This window comes from Coloeus monedula (assembly GCF_965178545.1).
Source record: "Coloeus monedula genome assembly, chromosome: 2".
In the NCBI taxonomy this organism is placed as follows: Eukaryota; Metazoa; Chordata; class Aves; order Passeriformes; family Corvidae; genus Coloeus; species Coloeus monedula.
In genome coordinates, this window is record NC_138782.1 from 29,844,771 (window position 1) to 29,865,798 (window position 21,028).

The following is a 21,028-nucleotide window of genomic DNA, read 5'->3' on the forward strand; positions in this document are numbered from 1 at the left end:
AACAGTTTTCATGAAAAATACTTCAGAAAAATACAGTATCCTTAATTATGACATATCTCTTCACCACACTACTTTGACAGCTATGATCTAAACAAACAAAAAACCCCAAAATGGTTTTATTAATATTTTATATTTTTTCAAAGAAACACTGTAACTAATCTAATTTAAACTTCTTAATTAACTACCTCAGAAAAAAAACCAGTTATAACTTGTTCTATCTTGGATTAGCTAAGAGCCAGCAGCCCTACATTTGATTCCTTTGGATCAGTTACATATTTGACTTTACAAGAGCAGCATTAGGGCAAGTATACCTCTATTAGTTAATTTAAATTCACATAACAAGAAGTAACTGACATAATCATATGAGATTTAGATGAAGGTAACCATTTCTCATACATTTCTTTCAGAGTGTCTGCTTTCCTTAAAAAAACCAACAAAACAAAAACAAGCCAACAACCAAACAAATTGACTATCATATTAAAACTTTAAATTCCATGACAGATTATTTTCAGTTGAGACCTAGACTGGTTTCAGATACTGAAAATTTGTAGTCTGTGGTACTTTCTTTTTGCCCCCAAGTACCTGATATGTCTAAAAGCAGAAATGTTTATGATAGAGGGTATCTTTTAAAAGTTATTTGCTAAACACAGATTTTTCTTTCCTTTATAGAATAGCCATCACATCCTAAAATGAAACTATTAAAGTGAAGAGGGTGCTTTGAGGATAGACATGTGAAAGTTTTGCAGATAGCTATGAGGTTACAGAGGTATAATTACTAATTAAGTTGCACTAACTCAGACGTGTAGTGCTTTGCTCAGACTCAGAAATTCCCTATTACCTATATGTAATGGGAGTGGATCATGCCCTGTCTTGCTGCAAGTATTCTGTTTCACGGAATAACATCGATTGTTTTCTGCCTCTCTTGTGCTGTGGTAGAGCAAAGTGGGATTACACCGAATGAAGACATTCTTTGGATTATTAAGAGCTTCTAAAATCCAGAATAGAAAACACTAAGAAAAAGAGATTAAGGTTTTAGCAGGACATATGGTGAGGTGAGTATGTTTGGGGCATGTAAATGCAGAAGAAAAATTGAATGCGACATACTTAAAACTACACCCACAAACATAAAAAGGGGAAAGAAAAGTAAAATAAACTGTTGAGGAGTAATTATGACCTGCTATTCCTTTGTGTCTTTATTCTGTTTGTGAACTCCAAAGTCATGAGTCACGGCAGTTTAGTGGTCAACTGTTCTCTATTCTGTGTTTGCCAGTAGAGGCCCATTAACAGGTCGTGGAAAAAGCCATCTCAGTCAGTCCACACCTCAAAGGTTTCACCCAGCACTGACGCCCCTCCTTCCCTTATGAGAAGTATGTTAGAGCAACAATCATTGCTGTCCATGGCTTTTTAAAGTTGAAACTGCCATCTATACTAGAAAGTGAAACTACTCTTTCGCAACTTCAAGGACATGAATATAAATACTTGTGAACCTATGGACTACATTTTAGCTCTCCAAAGACATGTGCAGGAATAAGTCTGCCGAAGAGTCCTGAATCCTGACAATTCAAATTGTATACTGTTATGCACATACACATCGGTCTTTTTAGGCTTTGGCCTTCATTGTAACTTATGAATGAGGCCAGTAAAAAATACAGCTCAGCATATCCTACATGTCCTGAGTGACAGCACTCCAGTACTGTAAATCATTACATCACATCTTTATTCTGCCTTTATTTATCCATTTTACAAAGTTTCACTTCCTGAATACTACCATGGGAAAAGGCTGGAGGAAGGCTGTGAGAATAACAACATACTGGTTTTATTAATGACTCTTTTAATGACTTCATATGTGAGTTTAAGCAGGTGATTAGGACTAAATTCTGAAAATTGTCCACTTAACTTGAGATACCTAAAATGTCTCTAGTCAGATATTTTACAATTAAAGCACTCAAAATTCAGAGTGCTTCCAAAATGCAGCCCTTTACTCATAGTCTTTCTCACTCCCCTGTGTTGTAAAGCAGTGAGACTACCTACTTCTGAAAAGCTGATTCTTTTTACATTTCATCGATAGTACTGAACTGACAGCGGCAGTGTGCATAATTGAAAATCATCAAGAAAATTAACAGAAGCTGGTAACGATAGTTACACCTAGGGCACACATCACTCCACTGCAACTGATCAGCTGTGAAAGGAGCTTGCCTTGGAATGTCACACATATTAGTGACAGATGCTCCAAATCCTGCACAGGGTTCAGGGTAAGACAGTAGGACAAATGCTAGCAATGCTTCAATAAAGTGCATACACACTGCCATTATTCTCTGGAAACATCACTATATCTGCTGATGGCTAGGCATGCAAATATCAAGCTGCCCAGACTTGGAACCTCCCTTATTTTTTCAAATTTCTTCTGGTGTACTCACACCAAACAGATCAGCAGAACAGCAAACCATTCTAGCCTGTTCTTCTGGTATGCTGTATCCTGCCATGTGTTGTATGGCTTGCACTCCTGTAGTGTACGAGAAAGCAGAGAATCAATTCCATATCCTGGAGGCAAGCACACTCAGATCCCTTCACAGTTTCTTTCAGGGAAGTTCACCTCAAATTAAGAACAGTTTTTAGAAGCAACACCACTTTGGTACCCTATGGAAGAAATAAAACCGGGAAAAGCCAAGAGAAGTATGGATAATTGCCAGCTGACCCCAACATACATTGGGTGTCCAGCCTCAGGGGGCTGTAACAACCCAAGGGACAGCTTTTCTATCATGAAAGGAATCACATTTAGCACTAGATTATGTTTGCTCCTTGCCTGCAATTGTGTAGCTGGTACACAATTAGACTCATCCTTTTCCCTATTTACTGTGCATGGTTGGTTTGGTTTTTTTCGATACAATACAAAATCATTCATTCAAGCAGCAAATACACGATGGGCTTTTCTTCTGTGTGCTGCTCAAGAAAGCAACAGCCTGGAAAGGCATGACTGACCTTCGTGTTCCTGTCCTCTTCTAGTCTTGATGCAGAGAGTGAACTGTACTCTTAGAAAACAGATCTTCCAAAGCCCACCCTGTGTGCATGGAGAGGCTGATCTAGGGCAGAGGGTTGTCTCTTGAATCCTGATCCATTCCAGAATTCTCTCCTTGTCACTCTGTACCAAAATTACTTCCAGCAATGACAATCTAATCACTGAGTCTGAATAACAACAGACTCCTAATATAGTCCTGAGCAATGCCAGGTAACCTCAAGTTTTCCTGCCACAGAAACCTGTTTGTAAATTCTCAATACGAGGGCTGATAAACCAGGAACAGATCAGAGCTCGGTTTTACCCTTCAGAAGCTTTTCCAGCAATTCATTGTATAGAATAGCAACAATCCTGTAGATGGCAAACCCACAGTAAATGCTGTCAGCACACTCATGTGAAGGTTGAGAGGACACATGTAGGAGACGAAATGGAAGCCTATTTTTATATTTGGGGTACATATCCTGTATAGAAGTTCCACTATATTTTACCAGAAAGATGTACAGTGCTAAAACTTTTTATATCAATTTAAAAAATCATCCACAAGCAATAAAGTAATAACACCCCCTCCCACAATGGTGAGAGTCCTTGGCACAGCTATGTTTGTCTGAGATCATACTGCTCTACAGCCTTGCCTGAGCCAGAAATCTCTAGCCTAGAAGTGACCTAAGCATATGTTCTGCAACTGGAGGTATGTTTTTGTAGCACGTGCAGATATACTTGAGCTGGCTGTGATCTATCTAGCTCAGATAAGAACTGCTGGGAAGGTATGATATCATGAGGTTCAGTCTTGGCCAGCAAACCAGGTGCATAGCTGAGAACAGGCTGGCTGGTAGACACTGCACTGAAGTCACTATGTCACGGTGTCCGCCAGAACCATGTACCTTAAAGTGGTAAATCCATGCAGATGTACCCTGAGAGATTTACTCCTAGTGAAAGCTAACACACAGAGCTAGTGTTTAGTATGTTCTTTTAAAGGAGGTTGGGAAGACTACCAAAAGTATAATTACACTAGAGAAAGAGTCAGAGACCTGATTAATCACACATTGACAGGATCCCTTATGCTGAGACATTTCACAGGGAACATTGGGAGTACCTTAAGTAACTTCCTCAGGTACATACTTTGCGCGTGAAGAATAAATTAGTAGGAAATTGGCTGGATACAAAGGAAACCTTGGAATGGAGTTGGAGGCTGGACCAAGCTCACTGAGACTGGTCTTTTTCTTTATTCTTAGAAAAGATGAATTAGCTCTTGGTATACCCTAAAGATCATTTGCAGCATGACAGGAGTGAAAATGCTCTTGAGGATGCTTTTTTCATAACCATACCTCCAAAATTAGATACTAAATAATAATTTGACTTTCAAAGATAGTCAGCATTTGACAGCAATCTTTGATTTCTTGCCAGGAAGGGACTGATTCCACTAACACCCAACTATTGCACTTGCATAAGCATAACCATTAAGTTCAAAGGAATTCAGTGGATATACTCATACTAGTGAATATCTTCACATGCTTGGAATATATTCTTGTCCAGAGTGGATTCAAAGTTCCTTAGTTTTCACAGGGCCTATAATGAGCGGTCTGGCTTTTATTTCATTTTTTACATAAAGGTGTTTCTGAAAATCTCTCCTGCATTCAAGCTGGATTTTATTCCTTGTCTATCTGCTTAGTATAACTCTAAGACATGATTTTATTTTTATTTATTTATTTTAAAAAATAGAACAACACAAAATCGCTGCTCCTTCTTTCATATTGCTGAGCTTGGAAAAACCTGAAAATTTGCTGACTTGTCTCCAATGCTTGAACAGTTTTTCAGGACTAATGGGACTATAAAAAAAATAAATCCTCTTAAAAATACAGTCAAACTATCTATCAATCTTGAGCAAGAACACCTTAAACCCAGTTGCAATTGTGGCTGCAAGAGTAGAATAAAGCCTAACGCGACTCCTGGCAGGACTTTACATCCTCTTTCCACCAGATAGTGCTGTTTCTCCACGGAGCTCTTGAGGATGCACAGGCCAGGGAAAGGTCATGGGCTGTCTGAGATTACTACGGCTCACTCGTCCCTCCTTGCCGCTGCCACCGCCACGACCTGAAACAGGGCAGGCGCAGCCTAAAAGTGATTTGCGGGAGTAAAACCGTGCCTTGGGAGGCCGCTGTCTGCAGGTGACTGCGTGCTGGCGGTACCATTGCTGCTATTCCTTATCAGTTTGATGTAGCCTCTTTCCTAAAGTAAGAATGGAAACAGAAGTTGATGCGATTAGCCTGGGTTTTTATGATCTCTCGGGGGTCTTTTCCTTACAGCTTTACAGGACAGTCTGACAGGGCAGTTGTCTGTCAAGTAAGTGAGTCGACATTAATGAAAATCAAACGCCAGCATGCAGATGATCCTGTAGTCGAGAAGCACACACCGGGAGCAGCCCTGACACAAAGGCTGTTTGCTCTTAGAGTGCTGAACAGAGGGGCTTCTACCAGCAAAGGTTACTTCTGGAGAGTAGACAGATCTCCTCAACCAGTCCTGAGTCTAGGTACCCTGTAGAGCCTCTGTGTCTTTTTAAAAAAAACACAGATGGGAAAAATAGCTAAAACTTCAGGCAGTGGTTTACTATGCTGCTGCAGGCTTTGCAACAGAGTACAGAAATGCATCTGGAATACTTCTTGCTGCCCTTCTGCAGGAGAAATACTGCAAATGCTGTATCTTCCTCTCCAGACCTCCCTGTGCAAAATAGGATAGCTTTTGCTCTTAAAGAACCAAATCCTTCCATATGCACAGGAAGAGAACAGAAAAAAAATTCAAGCAAACAAATATTTAAAAACTTTTCAAGTGGTAAATGGTACTTACAGTTGGCATGTTCTTTTCTGTCTATTACTTAGAGTTCTGGAGACCACTGAGCCAAGTTTTTAGACGAACTTCCAAGAAGCACTGTAATGTTGGTCCATGTACCTGAGTTACTGGTTTTAAGAATACTGTTCCAGGGTACTTTGGTTAAGTTAAGAACTGCTTCGTGATAGAAGTTCAGTCTTGACATAGATGTGCTTTTCTGAAATATAATTTTAAAAACCCCAAATCTAAAAATAAATTAAAACTGTGCAAGATATTTGTATTTTCCTGAACATTGTAAGGCTGGAGCTGTCTGATCCTCAATGAGATTTTAAATCCTTTTTCATGCAGGCAGACATTTATTCTTTGAAAAAATGATTTATGAAACCAAACCTTAGGTAGCTTCAGTGCATGGAAAAACGGAGATGGCTCGAATGAGGGATCAGGGCCTAGCTAGGTATGTAGTAGACTGTACATGTAATTAGCCAAATATAAGGTCTATTTATATTATTTTGTATGCTGTGCTAATATTGTCTGTATTTATTCAGACTTTCGTAATATATATATAATCTCAGAGACATGCTAGGTCATTAAACTCACCATGGAGACTCTGTTTACTTACCTTGGGCATACAGAATACATACAGTTGCAGTTCTCTAAAAATAAACAGAAAAAAAATTAAACAGTGTATCAGTTTGGCTTTCATGTTTTCCAATAAGTATCTAAGGAAATGGAGCATACTGTTTACATTGTCCTTATTGAGAAAGAACACAAAGACATCCAGACGAAAGATTTAATTACAGCATTCTGTCTGACACCCTAAATGTAAGACCATATAGCTTAATATATAGTACTATATGCATCAGGTAGTGAATGGGGCTGAGAGGAAAGGAGCAGGTTCTTCTTGCCTTTCTGGTGAGGCCTGCGAGTACGGTCCTTTTCAAAAGTAACATGATAGATGTATCACGGCTGCTGGGAGCCCAGGAAAGGCTGAATTGTGAAGGAAGATATTTCCCATAATTGGCTCCATACCACAGCTTTGTATCAAACGATTCTGCTTGGAGATTGTCAAGATGATAATGAACATGGAGATTTTACTGTACTTCTATTTTGACTAGTAGACTAAGTGGCAACAGGCACCAGAAAGTCTGTCTTCCATTAACATGAATGCTCTCATGACCCATTGGCTTCATTAGTACCGTATCTCCTATCTGGAAACTGCTCTGGAAGCACAGATACTGGAGCTGTTTCATTAGCTCCAAATATAACACCTGCCTCCTGAGCCATTATCTGCAGAAATCCATAATTATCTCTTCTTTCCTCTCCAGTCAGGAATATCAGGTCCAGATCAAGGACTGGGTGCTCATCTTTTATGTCCTTATTCAACTGGATCCAGACAATCGAGCTTCTTTCTACTTTGGCTGATTCTTCGAAGCACAGCAGCCACCCTCCTGGGTGCCAGGACTGCTTCTTTTTCTCTTGTGATATTACAGTGAACTCAAATCCCATGAAAGGCCGAAGTCCATCCATTTCCTGGTGACTTTCTCACACAAGCACACACACAAAAAGGCAAAATCGGTAGCTAAAAATAATTAAGGCAGCAATAATTTTCACTATGGGAAACCACTCTGATCCTGAGTATGTTTGTTCTGAGGAGGAAAAAGTCAGGCTTCTTGTAGTGTCACGGGCGTTTCATACGGTATTTGGTACCACGGTGATGAAAAATGACTGAAATCTTTCATGACGTGCGGATAACGTTCAAGAACAAAGTATGCACACCCTTTTACCCTTTCAGAAGGTTTTGGGGGTTTTTTTTCCCCCTTTTCAGTACGCTTGCAGGGCAGTGGCGACTGCCCGCCTGCGGTGTCCCGCTCAGCGCCAGCTCGGAGCAGCGGGGAGGCGCCGCGGGTTGAGATGGGGCAGGTACGGCCAGGTGACCGCGGCAGACAAAGGGGCTGGCAGTGCCCCACCGCCGCGGGGCGTCGGGCGGCCAACAGGCGCCTTCTGTCCCAACTCGGGCAGCGCCGCTCGGCCGGGGGAAGGGCGGCCGCGGGCCGGGCCGGGCCGGGCCGGGTGGGGCGGGCCCCGGGAGGCTGCTTCCCCTGGCGGCGCTCGGCACTTCCCGGCGCTCGCACACCGCGGGGAAACTCTTCCTCCGGCCCGGCCCGGCCCCCGCTGACGTAGCGCTGTCTGTGCCGCTGCCGCGGCGGGCGGGGGTGGCGGAGACGGGGCCGGGGCTCGGCGCTGTCAGGCGGCGGGGCAGGGCGGGGGCGGCGGAGTTCGCTGCCCGTCAGGCGCGTGCAGAGGCCGTCCCGGGGATCACGGAGAGAAGGGCGACGGGCGGAAAGCCCTGCTGGAAGGGGCGTCTGCCGGCACCGCGGCGCCAGAAGCGCCCGGCGCGGTGTGAGTGGTGGTCCCGGTCCGGGCAGGACCTTGGTGGTCAAGCACGTTAATAAAGGCGGTGGGGGAGGAAGGCGTCCGTGGGTGCTTTATCTATGTTTGGTTCACCACTTTATCCTGTGAGGAGGAGGAGGAGGAGGAGGCGTGGGGCCGGGGCGGGCAGTGTCCCCGGCGGAAAGCCGCCCGGCGGGTGTGGAGGAGCGGCAAGCCCAGCCCGGGGAGCGCGACCCCCGCCGCAGTTCCCGGCTGGTGGCGGCCGCGCTGCTCCCCCAACAGGCAAAACTTTCTACGCTCAAACACACACACACACACAGAGAAACACACACGCACGGCCGGGGCTGCCGCCGCCGCCGCACACTCTCCCCACACACACACACACTGACGTCTTTTGCGCATTTCCTGCGCTGGAGCGAGCGGCGGAGCGGCACCGGCAGCGGGCGGGGGCTGCGCGGAGGGAGGCGGCCGGCGGCGGCCGAGGGGAGGCGGCGGGCGGGAGGCGGGCGGGGGGCGGCCGGCGGGAGGCGGGAGGGAGGCGGCGGCGGCGGCTCTGCCCATCGCCAGGGCGGCGGCCGCCCAGCCGGAGCCCGCCGAGACCCGCGCGGGCCGCTCCGCTGCCGGCGCCCCCCATGCGCGGGGGTCGCTCCGCTGGGTCCTCGGCCTTGGCGGCGGCGGAGCAGGAGGCGACGGCGGCGCAGGACGGGCGGCTGCGGGCGGCGGCGCGGATGGAAGGTCCCCGGGTGGATGTTTGCTGAGCGGAGGCTGTGCAGTAGGCAGGGTTGGTGGGTCGGCCGGTGTTTCTGATCCGTGTGTGTGCGTGTGTGTGCGTGTGTGTGTATTGTTGTGCGGCGCACGGGCAGGACTGGCGTGTGTGGGAGCCCGGGATCGCGGCTCTGCTTCCTCTGCGAGGACTGATCCAGGATTATGGTCAGGGTGAAGGGAGAAGGCTCTTGCTTACCCCCCGGATTGATTATGCTCGGGTTTTGACTGCATTCGGGGGTTCCTGCAGCCGCGGCCGCCTCCCCCTCCCCGGCGGCCCCCCTCCCTTGTTTTCCGTTAGAAACACGGGCAAGAAAATAAATTTATTCACTGGGTGTCGCAAGAGCAAAGGCTAAATAATCAAAGGTAACAGAAGCAGGCAGGCGAAGAGACTCGCACCGTACCCTGCTCCCCCACTCCCAGACCTGCCCTCCTATTTATTGGCGAGACCTCCCTCCCTCCCTCTCGGTGCGAGTGCGTTGAGCGAGTGTTTGATCCTGGGAAAAGTGCAGCTATCCAGCCATGGTGGTTTTCAATGGCTTGCTGAAAATCAAGATCTGCGAGGCGGTGAATCTGAAACCCACAGCGTGGTCTCTGAGGCATGCGGTGGGTCCCAGGCCACAGACCTTCTTGCTGGACCCTTACATCGCCCTCAATGTGGACGACTCCAGGATCGGGCAGACCTCGACCAAGCAAAAGACCAACAGTCCTGCTTGGAACGATGAATTTGTCACCGACGTTTGTAATGGCAGGAAGATAGAGATGGCTGTTTTCCATGATGCCCCCATCGGGTACGACGATTTTGTAGCTAACTGCACTATACAGTTTGAGGACTTGCTGCAGAACGGGAGCCGTCACTTCGAGGACTGGGTAAGTGTTCACGCTGTAGATACATACATGTACATATGATTTTCAGTGGCATGGCTCTGGATGCAACATCTGTCTTGCAGAGCTGGGTTGCCAATGGCATGTAGTGCCTCTGAAGGCTTTTCATTATTTCCACACTTTGTTATACTGAGATAGTCATGGTTACTATATAACTAATGCATGTGGTCTACAGGCGAGGCAGGAAAGAAAAGTATGTGAATCTAAGTGAGATGTATGTAGTTACCATGCAAGTTTCTGAAATCATGTGACATAAATACAAATCTAGTTGTCTTACCGAGTCTGAAAAATCTGAACCAAATGCATCTGTACAAAACATTACCGCAAAACCCAGATCCAGCGCTTAGATGAGTTTCATCATTTCAGGGTGAATACTCTTGGCTAGCCTGGCAATGATGAGCCTTAAAAATCCAGACCTGACCTCTGATACGAGACACTTCAGGGTCTTCCTGTCACTTGAGAGCTCACTGCATCAGCACCGATGCTCCTCCTTCCTCCCTCCAGATGATCGACACCTCTATGCGTAGATCTAACGCAATGCTTCTTCAAATGCTCAAGACTGATGAAAGGGTCCTAGTGGAATTTGGGCCCCACTAGAGAAATTCTGTTGTCTGTGCACACAAGGTGTCTTAGCAGCTTTTACAGCGTCTTTAAGACCCAGAGGCTAATGTCCCTCAGTGGGAGTACAAAAAAGCTGGAAAATCCTTGCTCTGACATCCTCAGGTAGCGTGATTTAACAGGGAGAAACCAATCAAACAATGAAGAAACGGGAAACGTGAATATGCACATTTCACATTTCTGCAGTTAAACAGTTAAATGGTGGATATCCTTTAAATGAGATGTATAATAAAACAATAGTAGCTATCATCTCATTTTCAGTGTGCCCTCCTCGACCAGCCATCTGAAATTACATATGCTCATCTTTTTATGTATTTATTTTTCATTGTCAAGGATACTAGCCAGTAATTTTTGGCAAACAGACAAAGGATCGAGGACCAATGAAAAAATAGCTAAGGTTAATAGGTCTGAGTTTTATGTATTCTTGGGGCTTCTTTGCTTAATGCAGTGATGTAGAGATGGCAGAATGATGAAAGGGCATGAAAGAATTAGACTTTATTTATACTGATTAGGAGCTGATCAACTTTGCTGTTAAAACTTTTATGTTTACAAGTTTGAAATATTTTTCTTTTTTGCTGCCTATGTGTTGCATTGTGGTAATTAGGTCTAGATTATTCTGATGCTCTATAAAAGCTACACATTAGTAAGCTCAAATGGTAAAGTGGGTGATAGAGGAAAAATAGCCATATCAGGAAAAGACAAATGCAGCAGTATTGCAGATGTCTTTTACCTGGATTGAATGATAATCAAGTTGGGACTCTCCTGAAATCAAGTGAGGTTTCATCTTTGAGACCAGTGGGATGAGGTGATCTGCACAGATTTTTAGTGCAAGAATAATAATTTTGTATGTTCTTTTTGTGCATGGTACATGTTGTGAGTTTGTCACCAAATCTGGGAGGACCTTGCAGATTCCAGATGCCAAGTTTGAATTTTGGTGGGACTGGGGTGCTCCCTGGCTCTGATATTTAAGGTGAACTCAAATGTCTGAACACATTTCCTAGATAAATAGTGGAATTTAACAGGTTGAGGCCCACTGTAAACAGGATCTGTGAGGAACTACATAGCTGAATCAGATAAATGCTGGCTTTTATTGCATCAGGATTCATTGCTGTCCAGCATTCAGTGGGTGGGAGGAGACGAGGGAGTGACTACGCTTGCTGTCTGTTGATGTGACAGAATCGAGGACATGGCAGTGGATCATAACTGGTCAGCTCAATATAATGCAGCTTCTGAAGCATCACTTACCTTGTTTTGTACTGTAAATCCCTATCATTAGGATTGTGTTCATGTGCTACATATGACAGGCAGCATACCCCTCCCCCCTGTATCACAGTTAGAATAGGGGGGTGGTAAGTATTTATAGGACTGTGCTTTACCCTCTCCAAAATCTTCCTATTTACTGAGTGTATCAACATAATTGGAATACCGAGTGTGTTTATTGGATTAGTAGATAGGGACCTTCAGAGAACTGACTCTTACAAAATCACACTGGTTTTTGGTCTTATTTTCATTGAGTTAAAAGAAGACCTGTGTCCATGGCATCTCTATAGAGTCTACACTAGAGTAAATAGATTTATTGGTATCTTCATCAGTGTCTGGAGTCTATATCAAAACCTGAAAAAGGAGTTGTCTGCAAAGTGAATGAATTTCACACTACAAGGAAAATGCACATGGCCTAAACCAACATTAGACTAAGGTCTGCTGATATGATACAATCAGTTTTTTTCTGTTTAATAAGAAGACTAGTTCCTTAATTTTGCTCTTGCCATTTAAGGCAGGTATTTTTGTAGTACATCTCTGAACTCTGTAACAAGCAAATTAAAAGCAGCAATCACAGCAACCCATTCTTCCTTACTGCCTGAAATATCAAATAAATGCAGCCTACACACTTGAAACACACTTGAAGACCATCAAGTCTTTTTATGCCATTCCGAAGGTTTCCCTTTAAGCAGTCCTGAAACTTGGAACTGGGTACCATGTACTTGCTGAGTGTGATTGGAGTAATTGCACTGCTGCCCCTCCTTACCTTCAGAATGATGCAACAGCTATTGCAGGACTGGACTGTCACTATTAAAATAGGGTTAAGAAAAAGCTCATGTGCTGAGAACAGGTCTTGTCAACATATATAGCTTTAATGCTTTTGATCTCATATAGTACTGCATGTATTTTTTAAAGGAAATTTCAGAATTTGTTTTATAATATCTGCTTTAGGGTCAAGGTTATATCTCTAGGTTCTTGTCAGAAGTCCAAAATGCAAAAAAGATTCACAAAAAAATTATGTTTTGGGGTTTTTTCCCCTAAGAAGAAACTGTTTCTCGTTACAGCCAGCTCACCTAATTTGACTGACTTTTGCCATTGTGCAAATCCTTGTATTTTTTTCTCAGATGAGTTTTTTAGGAGAATACTGGATATTTTTCTCACTCTTAGGCCTGTGCTGTATACTGATGCCATGGTTACAGTGGAAACACTAATGATAAACAAGTACAAAGCTTGAAATCATGATAACGTCTATTGTATTAACACAAGTCAGATAGATATGCAAAATCCTGGTTCCTTTTATCTACAGAGTGTTCAGCAGTTGCATTTAACCTTATGATATGTATACTCCCTGAATATATATATATATATATATATATATGTAAAAAATTATTCAAAGTTGTGGTGTGAAACAGTGATTCAGAGTTTACTGGAGGAAAGCTTTTAAACAAAATACGTAGTTTGTGGGGTTTTGGTAAGATCAATAGAAAATAGTTGTTTGGGTTTCTAAAATAGGTGTGGTGACAATTAAAAAGATGGCTGCTTTTCCAGTGGTGCATCAATACAGACATAACAGAGTAAAAGTGTCAGTTTAGCAAATTTTTTTAGTCGTGGCTACACTGCAGTTTTAAAGAGAGGTTTGGATTTATGACATTTCAGGCTTTTCTGTAAGCACAGAAAATGTCATACAGAACGGCACCGAGTATTCAAGAGGATGCAGGTGAACTTAGGCTTTGAAAAACAGAAGATACAGAACAACAAACAACTTGCAAGTTCTGATTGAAAAACTAGCAACTTGACAGCTCTGGCTATATTTTTTTGAGTTAGGTACTTCAGGTAATAATAAAGTATGTTTTTATCTAGCTTTCTTACATGTGGCATATGTAAATGATTCACTTGAGTTGGCAATGCAGCTACATTTTAATCAGTGGAATTGAGATCAGGAAGGAAAATTCCATTGATATTTAGCCGTGTGGTTCCACTCCTGCGAATTACCATGATCAATGTTTATGTGTGTGGATGATTGGTGGTATGGGTTCTGAGTTCAAGTCCACTTTCCCGAGTTGACGACAGATGAAATCAGCATGATTGGACCTATGCCAAAGACTCCATCTAAGGGTCTTAGCCATTAGCCTGGCTGTACATGAGAAAACCTATTGAGCTGTCCTAAGAAATCCTTTTGCTGGCTGAGTAGCAGAACTCACTAAATCAGTGAGGACATCACAACACTTAACAAGAAAAGCCGCTATTTCTACTGAAAATATTTTACAGCTATATATTTAGGTTAATAAAAGAAATTTAATTTTCTGCTGTCTTAAAAAAATCCCTAATGCTGTCAGGAAAAAAAAAAAAAACAAACCATAGATTTCAGCGAGCTTTTCTTTGCTAAAATATCTTCCATACTATTTTTCTTCTTTCAGTGCAGCTTCTTCAGATCTAAATTTAAAACATTATACTTTTTTGAAAGCATCCTTTCATATTTCCATTTTGCCAGTGTGCAGTTAGTTGTGCAACTGTGCCACCATTGCATAAAGCAAGTTTATTATGAATTAATATAATATCTCAGTAGCAAGTTGGTGATGAGTTATGGAAAATAACTCATGGGGAAGAAGTACACTCTTTTACATACTTGCTGAACTGTTGAATGAAGTATTTTTGTGTCGTGTTTATAATGTACTGTTGAATGAATTTTCATATTGGAAAGGCTAGGTCCTTAAGTTGCAGTCTATACAGTTAAACACTTAGGTTATCCAAGCTCTGAATGTCACCTGAAAGGCTGTAGCAGGGGAGGAATTAAAGCTCTCCAGAGTCCTCAGAGTCTCACAGGTTCTGTGAGCTCTCCATGGATGTGAGAAGTAGAACTGTCTGCTTCCAGTGCCTCTAATCTGAATGAAAGGGAAAGACTACTTAGGCACTTTTTTCCCCCCCTTCTTTTAATGCCATTTCTCTTGTTGGAATGGGAACTCCTTTCAGTCAGCAGGTGATCTGTTGTAGCTGGCAGAGAGAGAATGGAATTGTCATCATTGTAGTGCAGGTCACCCTGTGCGTTCACCTCTGCTTGTGCCGTGCTCTGCTGAGGGCTGGCATTGGGCTGGCAGAAAGTCACTGTAGCATATTTTCATTTTTATTTTCATCTGCTGACTGAACTTATCTGGGCTGGTGGCGTTGAAATGCCTAGGATTTTACTTGCAAAATCTTTACATCTCATCTAAACTGTGGTTCATGGGCTGCTGAAAAGCTGTGTTATTGGAATCATATTTGTTGAAATGAAAGGGAAATTGCTGGGGTCCTGTTTGAGAGGTTTCTGCATGACACGGTGGTCGTGAAGCAAGGTCTGTCAGGTTTGTGGGGCAAGGCTGAAAGAGCTAAGGGGGCTCAGCAAGGTTTCACACGGGCTCTCATTCTGAAGGTTAGTGATTGTCAAGAGGAGCTGGGAGATTTTGGAGAAAACTTTGTACAGATATGGGTCTTCCTTGCCTTCTGCCACGGTCTGTCTCCCTCCTGTGCCTTCTCTTTTCCCTCTCTGCTGGGGATGTGGTACAGTCACACACAGCTCACCCACTGTCTTGTATCAATCCCTTTCTACAGCTGCATAAATCTACTCCTACTCCCTGCTAGAAATGTTCTAACAGCTCCTGCTTACCTGCAGTGCTTCCCAGTCTGCTGAGAAGCAGTAGAGGGGGAAAATGCTGCCTCTGCAGTTGTTACTGCAGGGAGAGAGAAAGGGCAAAGTGGGAAAAGGAAGAGATGAGGCATGGGGAGAAACCTGGAGGAGGGTAATGAATAGTTGCTGCTGCATGGCGTACTCCAGCTGCCCTTTTGGCAACAGCAGAAAGCTACATGTGTAGGAGACAGGGATGGGCTGCCATAGGCAAATTGGCTAGTTGAAGGCCGTATGGTGATCACTGACCCTCTTTGGGATTTGGTTTTTTTTGTCTGCTTTGCTGAGTGTATAGCTTTTGAAGTCTCATTCCAGATATGAAAAAAAATTGCTCAGGGAATGAAAAGTGTGTAGTGGATCATGCGTTTCACTTAACAGTGAATTATCATAGCTGTAGATCAGGAGTTGATCAGAATCTCATTCTATTGTTGCTCATACCAAATGCTGATACAAAGTTCCACATAGTGAAAATAATTCCACTGAACTCTGTAGAAAGTATTTGTTAGAAAAAAGCTACCAGTAGCAGAGTCCAGGTCATAGGTGCTAATTCAAATCTAGACTTCTAAGAAATTTCCAAGTTGAGTGAAAACAATTCCTGTAGGTCCTTCTTGTACCAGTTTTAAGATAGTGCTTGTCGTTATTCCAGCTCAGGTGGTTCCATAGGCACTATGCAGAACTTCATGGTTCTGAGTAAACCGCTGATCTCTTTGGGTTCACTGGATTTCATACAGGCCAGTTTAAATTCTTCCTTCAGTAGGGGCCTGTGCTCCAAAGGAAAACCAAGAATAAATAGCATTTAACAATATCCTTTACTTGTATTTTGCTCTTACTGATTTATTATTCTTCTGCAAATTTTGCATATGTAAGTCTGTTTCTGCTCTCTAGCATCAAGCTAAATTTCTGTCCTCCGTGTCCAGAATTCTTTAAATATTGCCAAAATGAGGATTTTATTTAAATTGGAATTGTAGAACTTGGCAACTAAATGTGATTCGTTTTCACTCTGTAAATAACTTTTATTTAAATGAACTTTTTGGGGGTTTTCAGGTTTTGAAGGGAGACTGTGAATACAGTTTGTAAAACATTAGAGGCAGGAGCTTTTTGGCTTGGAATTGGCTGGTTGAATTCAGTTCTGCTTTACCCAATACTATCTTAATCTCCTTATCCTCACCCCAGCTGTTAGACTGTAAGAGAAAGACATCTGCAGTTCATGGTAAGAGAGGGTTTGAGAACAATAGAGTATGCAAGTAATGGGATATTTGTGGTCAGAGAGGACTGAGAAGAGACTTCCTCCATCCACATGGAAAGGTAGGGCTGGAGCTATCTGGATACAGAGTGAGATGAGAAGTTCAAAGACAGCTTGGCAAACTGACAGTTTGGGCTGGGGGGGATCAAACAAACTTTTTTGCCAAGCTGGCCAGAGCAAGGCCTGAAGAGTGGGGATATTTTGCGTGCCCTTTTGAGTCATGCAAATTGTAGAAGCTACAGAGGTTTCAACCATTTTGGGGGAAAGTGGTCACTGCAGAAGGCTGACAGAAAGTTTTAACCTTGTGTTTGTGAGTACTTTCCTGTTTGGCAGGCAGTCACTAGACAGTTTAAAAAGTATATTCAGAAACATTAATATGAAACTTCCACTGTAAAGCTAATAAGCCATTCTAGAGATTGGGTAACTTCCATGGCAGTTACGTATTTTGCACTATATTTTAGTAAAGAAAATGCAAATGAGTATGGTGCAAGAACATCTGCCAAATTCTTATCTACTCTGAGCATTATTCATAATCAGTAGCTTGAATTGCTAGTAAAGTTGATTTCTGAGTGTCCTCTCACTTGCATTCCTCCAAGAGTTAAAAAACCTTAAATTATCACTGCTGTAATTTAACAGAAGTTACAGAAGCCAAGATTTCACATATTTCTGAATAGCACAGCTTAAAAACCTAGAGATATTGGCACATTCCCATTAAATGTAACAGGAGTTTTAACGTTTATTTTATTGGAAGCAGTGTTAGAAAAATGCTGCACAGTTCTAAGAGTTTTTTTCCCCACTGAACTCTGTAGGGCTCGAATTGTTGAGGAACAGAAGTAACATCAGACCACAGCTTTTAGAATTTAAAAAAGTGAAGTTTGATTCCGTCAGAGGCTTGCAGGTAGCCATTTCTGCCTTATATCGGCTAACTTGAGCTGATTTGATTGTTCCAGACAATAGAATCATTTTGCTTGTTTCTGGTGTCCTGCTGGGCAATTTCATCACAGGCGGGAAGAAAAAGCATGAATAATGGCTAGATGTTACCAAATAAATTTCATGTCTGCATTGTTTGAACAGCAAGCCCCCTTTGTATCTCTGTATCTTAAATGAAGAGTAGGGAAACCTAATACTTAGTGTTTCCAGCTTAGCATCTTTCAGTACTTGAGAGTATAAATAAGTTACAAGCCTCTTATTATGGGGGACCAGGATTTCTCATGCATTTAGAACTCTCCATTCTTCAGTACACTGGCCTTTTAAATGTCATTAAAAGATAGATGGCTTTGACAATGTTAATATTTGTAAGTATATTTAGAGAGTGATGTGGTAGCAAGGCAGCAGATGTAATAGTGGTGGAAATATGAAGGGAAGACTGATGCATCCTCTGCATAGGTGATGAGGAAATGGTTGGAAGTGCTTTGCTTTGTTTCACAGATTAAAAGCCAGCAAGACAGTAGTGTCCTTCCCTGTTTCCCTTCAGTTTCCTCTTTTATCATCTGTTCTGTCTTTGTGCTGCCAATTCTCCGTCTTTCCTTATCTGTTCTGGCTTTAAGATGGTCAAGAAATGATAGGTCAACTTTTACAATACGGCATAAGATTCTGATGTTGGCAATGATAGCAGGCTATGTGAATGAAATGTCCTGCTACAGACCTCTACAGAGATCTATTCCAAGTACAGTTTTGTTGCTGGGACTATATTTACTCATTGCATAAGTCTTTCTGGCATCTGTCAACTTCCCTTTATTTCAAGGTGAGATTGATCCATGGCCTTAGAAAATGATGTCTGAGAATGTGTTGGAAAAGAAAAGGCTTAAAATTCATTCATGCTGTGTGCACTATGTTTTCTCTCTTACGTGGTTCTTTTTAGAGTTATTGAGGAATCTTTTCTTTCCTTTTCCTCTGAGTTTCGCTGCCTTTTCCTTCCTTGTGACCCCATAGTGCCTTGGCACCTCTTGAACATTTGACCTCATGGCCCACTTTTCTCCTTAATCCACCACTATCACCTTGTCCTCGAGTCCCAGCTGTCATAACTTTTCCTTCGTTTTTCTTGTTATTACTTCGCTTATATCCATCTTGCCCTCATTCCCAGCAGTCCAACTCCTTGCCCTTTTTTGTCACTCTGGTGGACCACTGAGATCCTGGTGGCAGCAGGACTCAGGAGCATCCCCAGTGTCTGAAGCTCTGGCATTTGCCCAGCCGCTGTCATCCAGAGCATGTCCCCGCTGTGCTTCTCAGCAAGCAGCAGGGAGCTGATTATGCTCGTGCCTGTTGGAGCGGCTATTTTCAGTCAGAAAGGAGCGATGCGCTGAGTTTCCAGTTAGTTATACTACAGAAGTGTTTGAAGGAGTAAGTGTAATATGTAGGTTTGAACTTCTGGCAAAATGCTCTGGTTTTAGCAGACTCAGTGGGGTGTTGTAGGGACATGATCTATCCCTGAAAACTGGACTCTCCCAAGCAATGGAAACACTGCTAAAATTTTTTTAGTTGGTACTGACTGCTGGGATTTTCAGGGACTCCTAATCACAGAAAATACCTACTAGTGTTTGGTATTTTTTTTTAATTTAACTTGAAATGGTGGTTTCTGTCTTAAAAAAATTCCAGTCCAAGCACAAGTCAAAAAGGCAGACTGGGGAAGCCAAAAGAAATATTAGGAAAATGCTTACCAGTGTGAAAGGCTGTAGTGATAGTTGAGCAGCGGCCTATCAGCTCAGCTTTGCTTGGTGTCCCTAACTCAAAATATCAAGGGGAGAGGCAATAGTGGAAATTTTGCTAGAGGTATTTGGAGTTCCTGATGCTTTGCATAATGTGGTGTTTCTCTTCAAGGAGTTGATGGATTTAGAGGGACAGCCATATGATCTAGTCCGTGGTTCCCAAACTTCTAGTTGTTTCTGAGTGTCCTGTATAGCTTTAAGAATGTTTGGTATTTCCCAGTTTGAGGGAAATTTTCTCTATAATTCAATGAAAGCTGCTACTGTATTATTACCTTAGAGCTTATTTCTTTAGTAATGGGTGGGTTAGACCACTAGCAATACAATAATCAAGTTTGGATATGATGTATAGGGATAATAGTATGTACTGATGTCAGTGGGCTGAGATAAGCTTTGTTAAGTTTTATTATACTCCTTTACTCTTCGTACTAGCAAGTTCTCGGAGCTATGCCAAGCCTCTGAAAGCAAGAAAGAGGAAAGAAGAATTTTATTAACACCTCATGCCTATTTTTTAGAAGTGTAATCTGTTGAATCAGAAGCAAGTGACAGGGCTTTTCACCTAAAAAGCAAAACCTTGGGCTTCTTTCTGATGACCCTTTGGCAATACTTTACATATATATGTATCTATCTATATATAACTTTAATATTAGTTCAGTAGTCATATTTGGGAGGTAACTTTGCTTATGCATTTTTATAGGGCTGGGTGGAAGTTTTTAAAATACAAGTTCAGCTAAACTTATTTTGAACAATTCTGTGGTGCAGTAGCAGCCCAGACACTACGATCCAGACAAGTTCCTATAATCTCTTTGTGTGCTCTTTTCTTACCAGTCCATGCTAATTCTTATGTCTGCTTTGCCCATTAGTTGCAAGATGCCTTGGGTAGGGGATAATGTTATTTTCTAGGATATACCATTTAGCAGAAATGTGGGGTCATGATTCTTTTTTGAAGGGTGTTCACTGTAGCACAGTAGTATGGTAACAAAAATAGATGAGGAGCAATTGACCTATGTTCATCACAGCCCAGAACAGTGCAAAAACCCCGGAAACTTTTCTTTCTTGGTTTTGTTGATAAATAGATGTGTGAGTAAGCAAAATCAATATACCTTAAACAAACAAAGTTTGTTTGTAAGTTTGTAGTGAGTGCTGTGTGTTAATGACCGGTGGACAGACAGAGGTAAGTTGTCTTGCAGACAGATCCAAAGCTGATGTTCCTATATTGATTTTAATGGGTAGTTCTTCGAGTGGTGTTCTCTTTTGCTGAAACTGTTGAGAGTATGTGTATCATTTAGTTGCATACATACTGATTCATCTGTGCTCCTCGCTAATTACATCACCATCAACTGAATTCCTTCTGTGTCTAATATTGAACTTTACATATTTCTCCAAATTGAGACCTACTGGGAATTTTTCAGCTATGTGGAAGTTACATGAAGAATTTAGGCTCCTGATTCAGCAGCCTTTTGAAAGTGTTATCTAGCTGTCTTTTCATGAGTGATTACATCTGTTGTCATAGAATCATAGAATATGCTGAGTTGGAAGGGACCCATCAGGATAGCTGAGTCCAGCTCCAGGCCCTGCACAGGTCACCCCAAGAATCACCATGTGCCTGAGAAGCTTGGTGCTGTGACCACTCTCTGGGGAGCCTGTTCCAATGCCCACCCTCTGAGTGAAAA

General features: G+C 42.6%; 1 protein-coding gene across 3 annotated transcripts in view; it reads left to right on the forward strand.

Annotated features, from left to right (window-relative positions):
- Window positions 1-8,799: 8,799 nt before the first annotated feature.
- The window catches only part of PRKCE (protein kinase C epsilon), a 285,653-nt gene continuing 273,424 nt past the window's right edge, over window positions 8,800-21,028 (forward strand). For all 3 annotated transcript variants that reach the window (XR_014226241.1, XM_082276821.1, XM_082276822.1), the window contains exon 1: window positions 8,800-9,859. Coding sequence is in view for 2 of the 3 variants with exons in the window: in XM_082276821.1 (XP_082132947.1) it covers window positions 9,512-9,859 (348 nt within the window). In the remaining variant the exon portion in view is untranslated. The remainder of the gene's footprint in view (window positions 9,860-21,028) is intronic.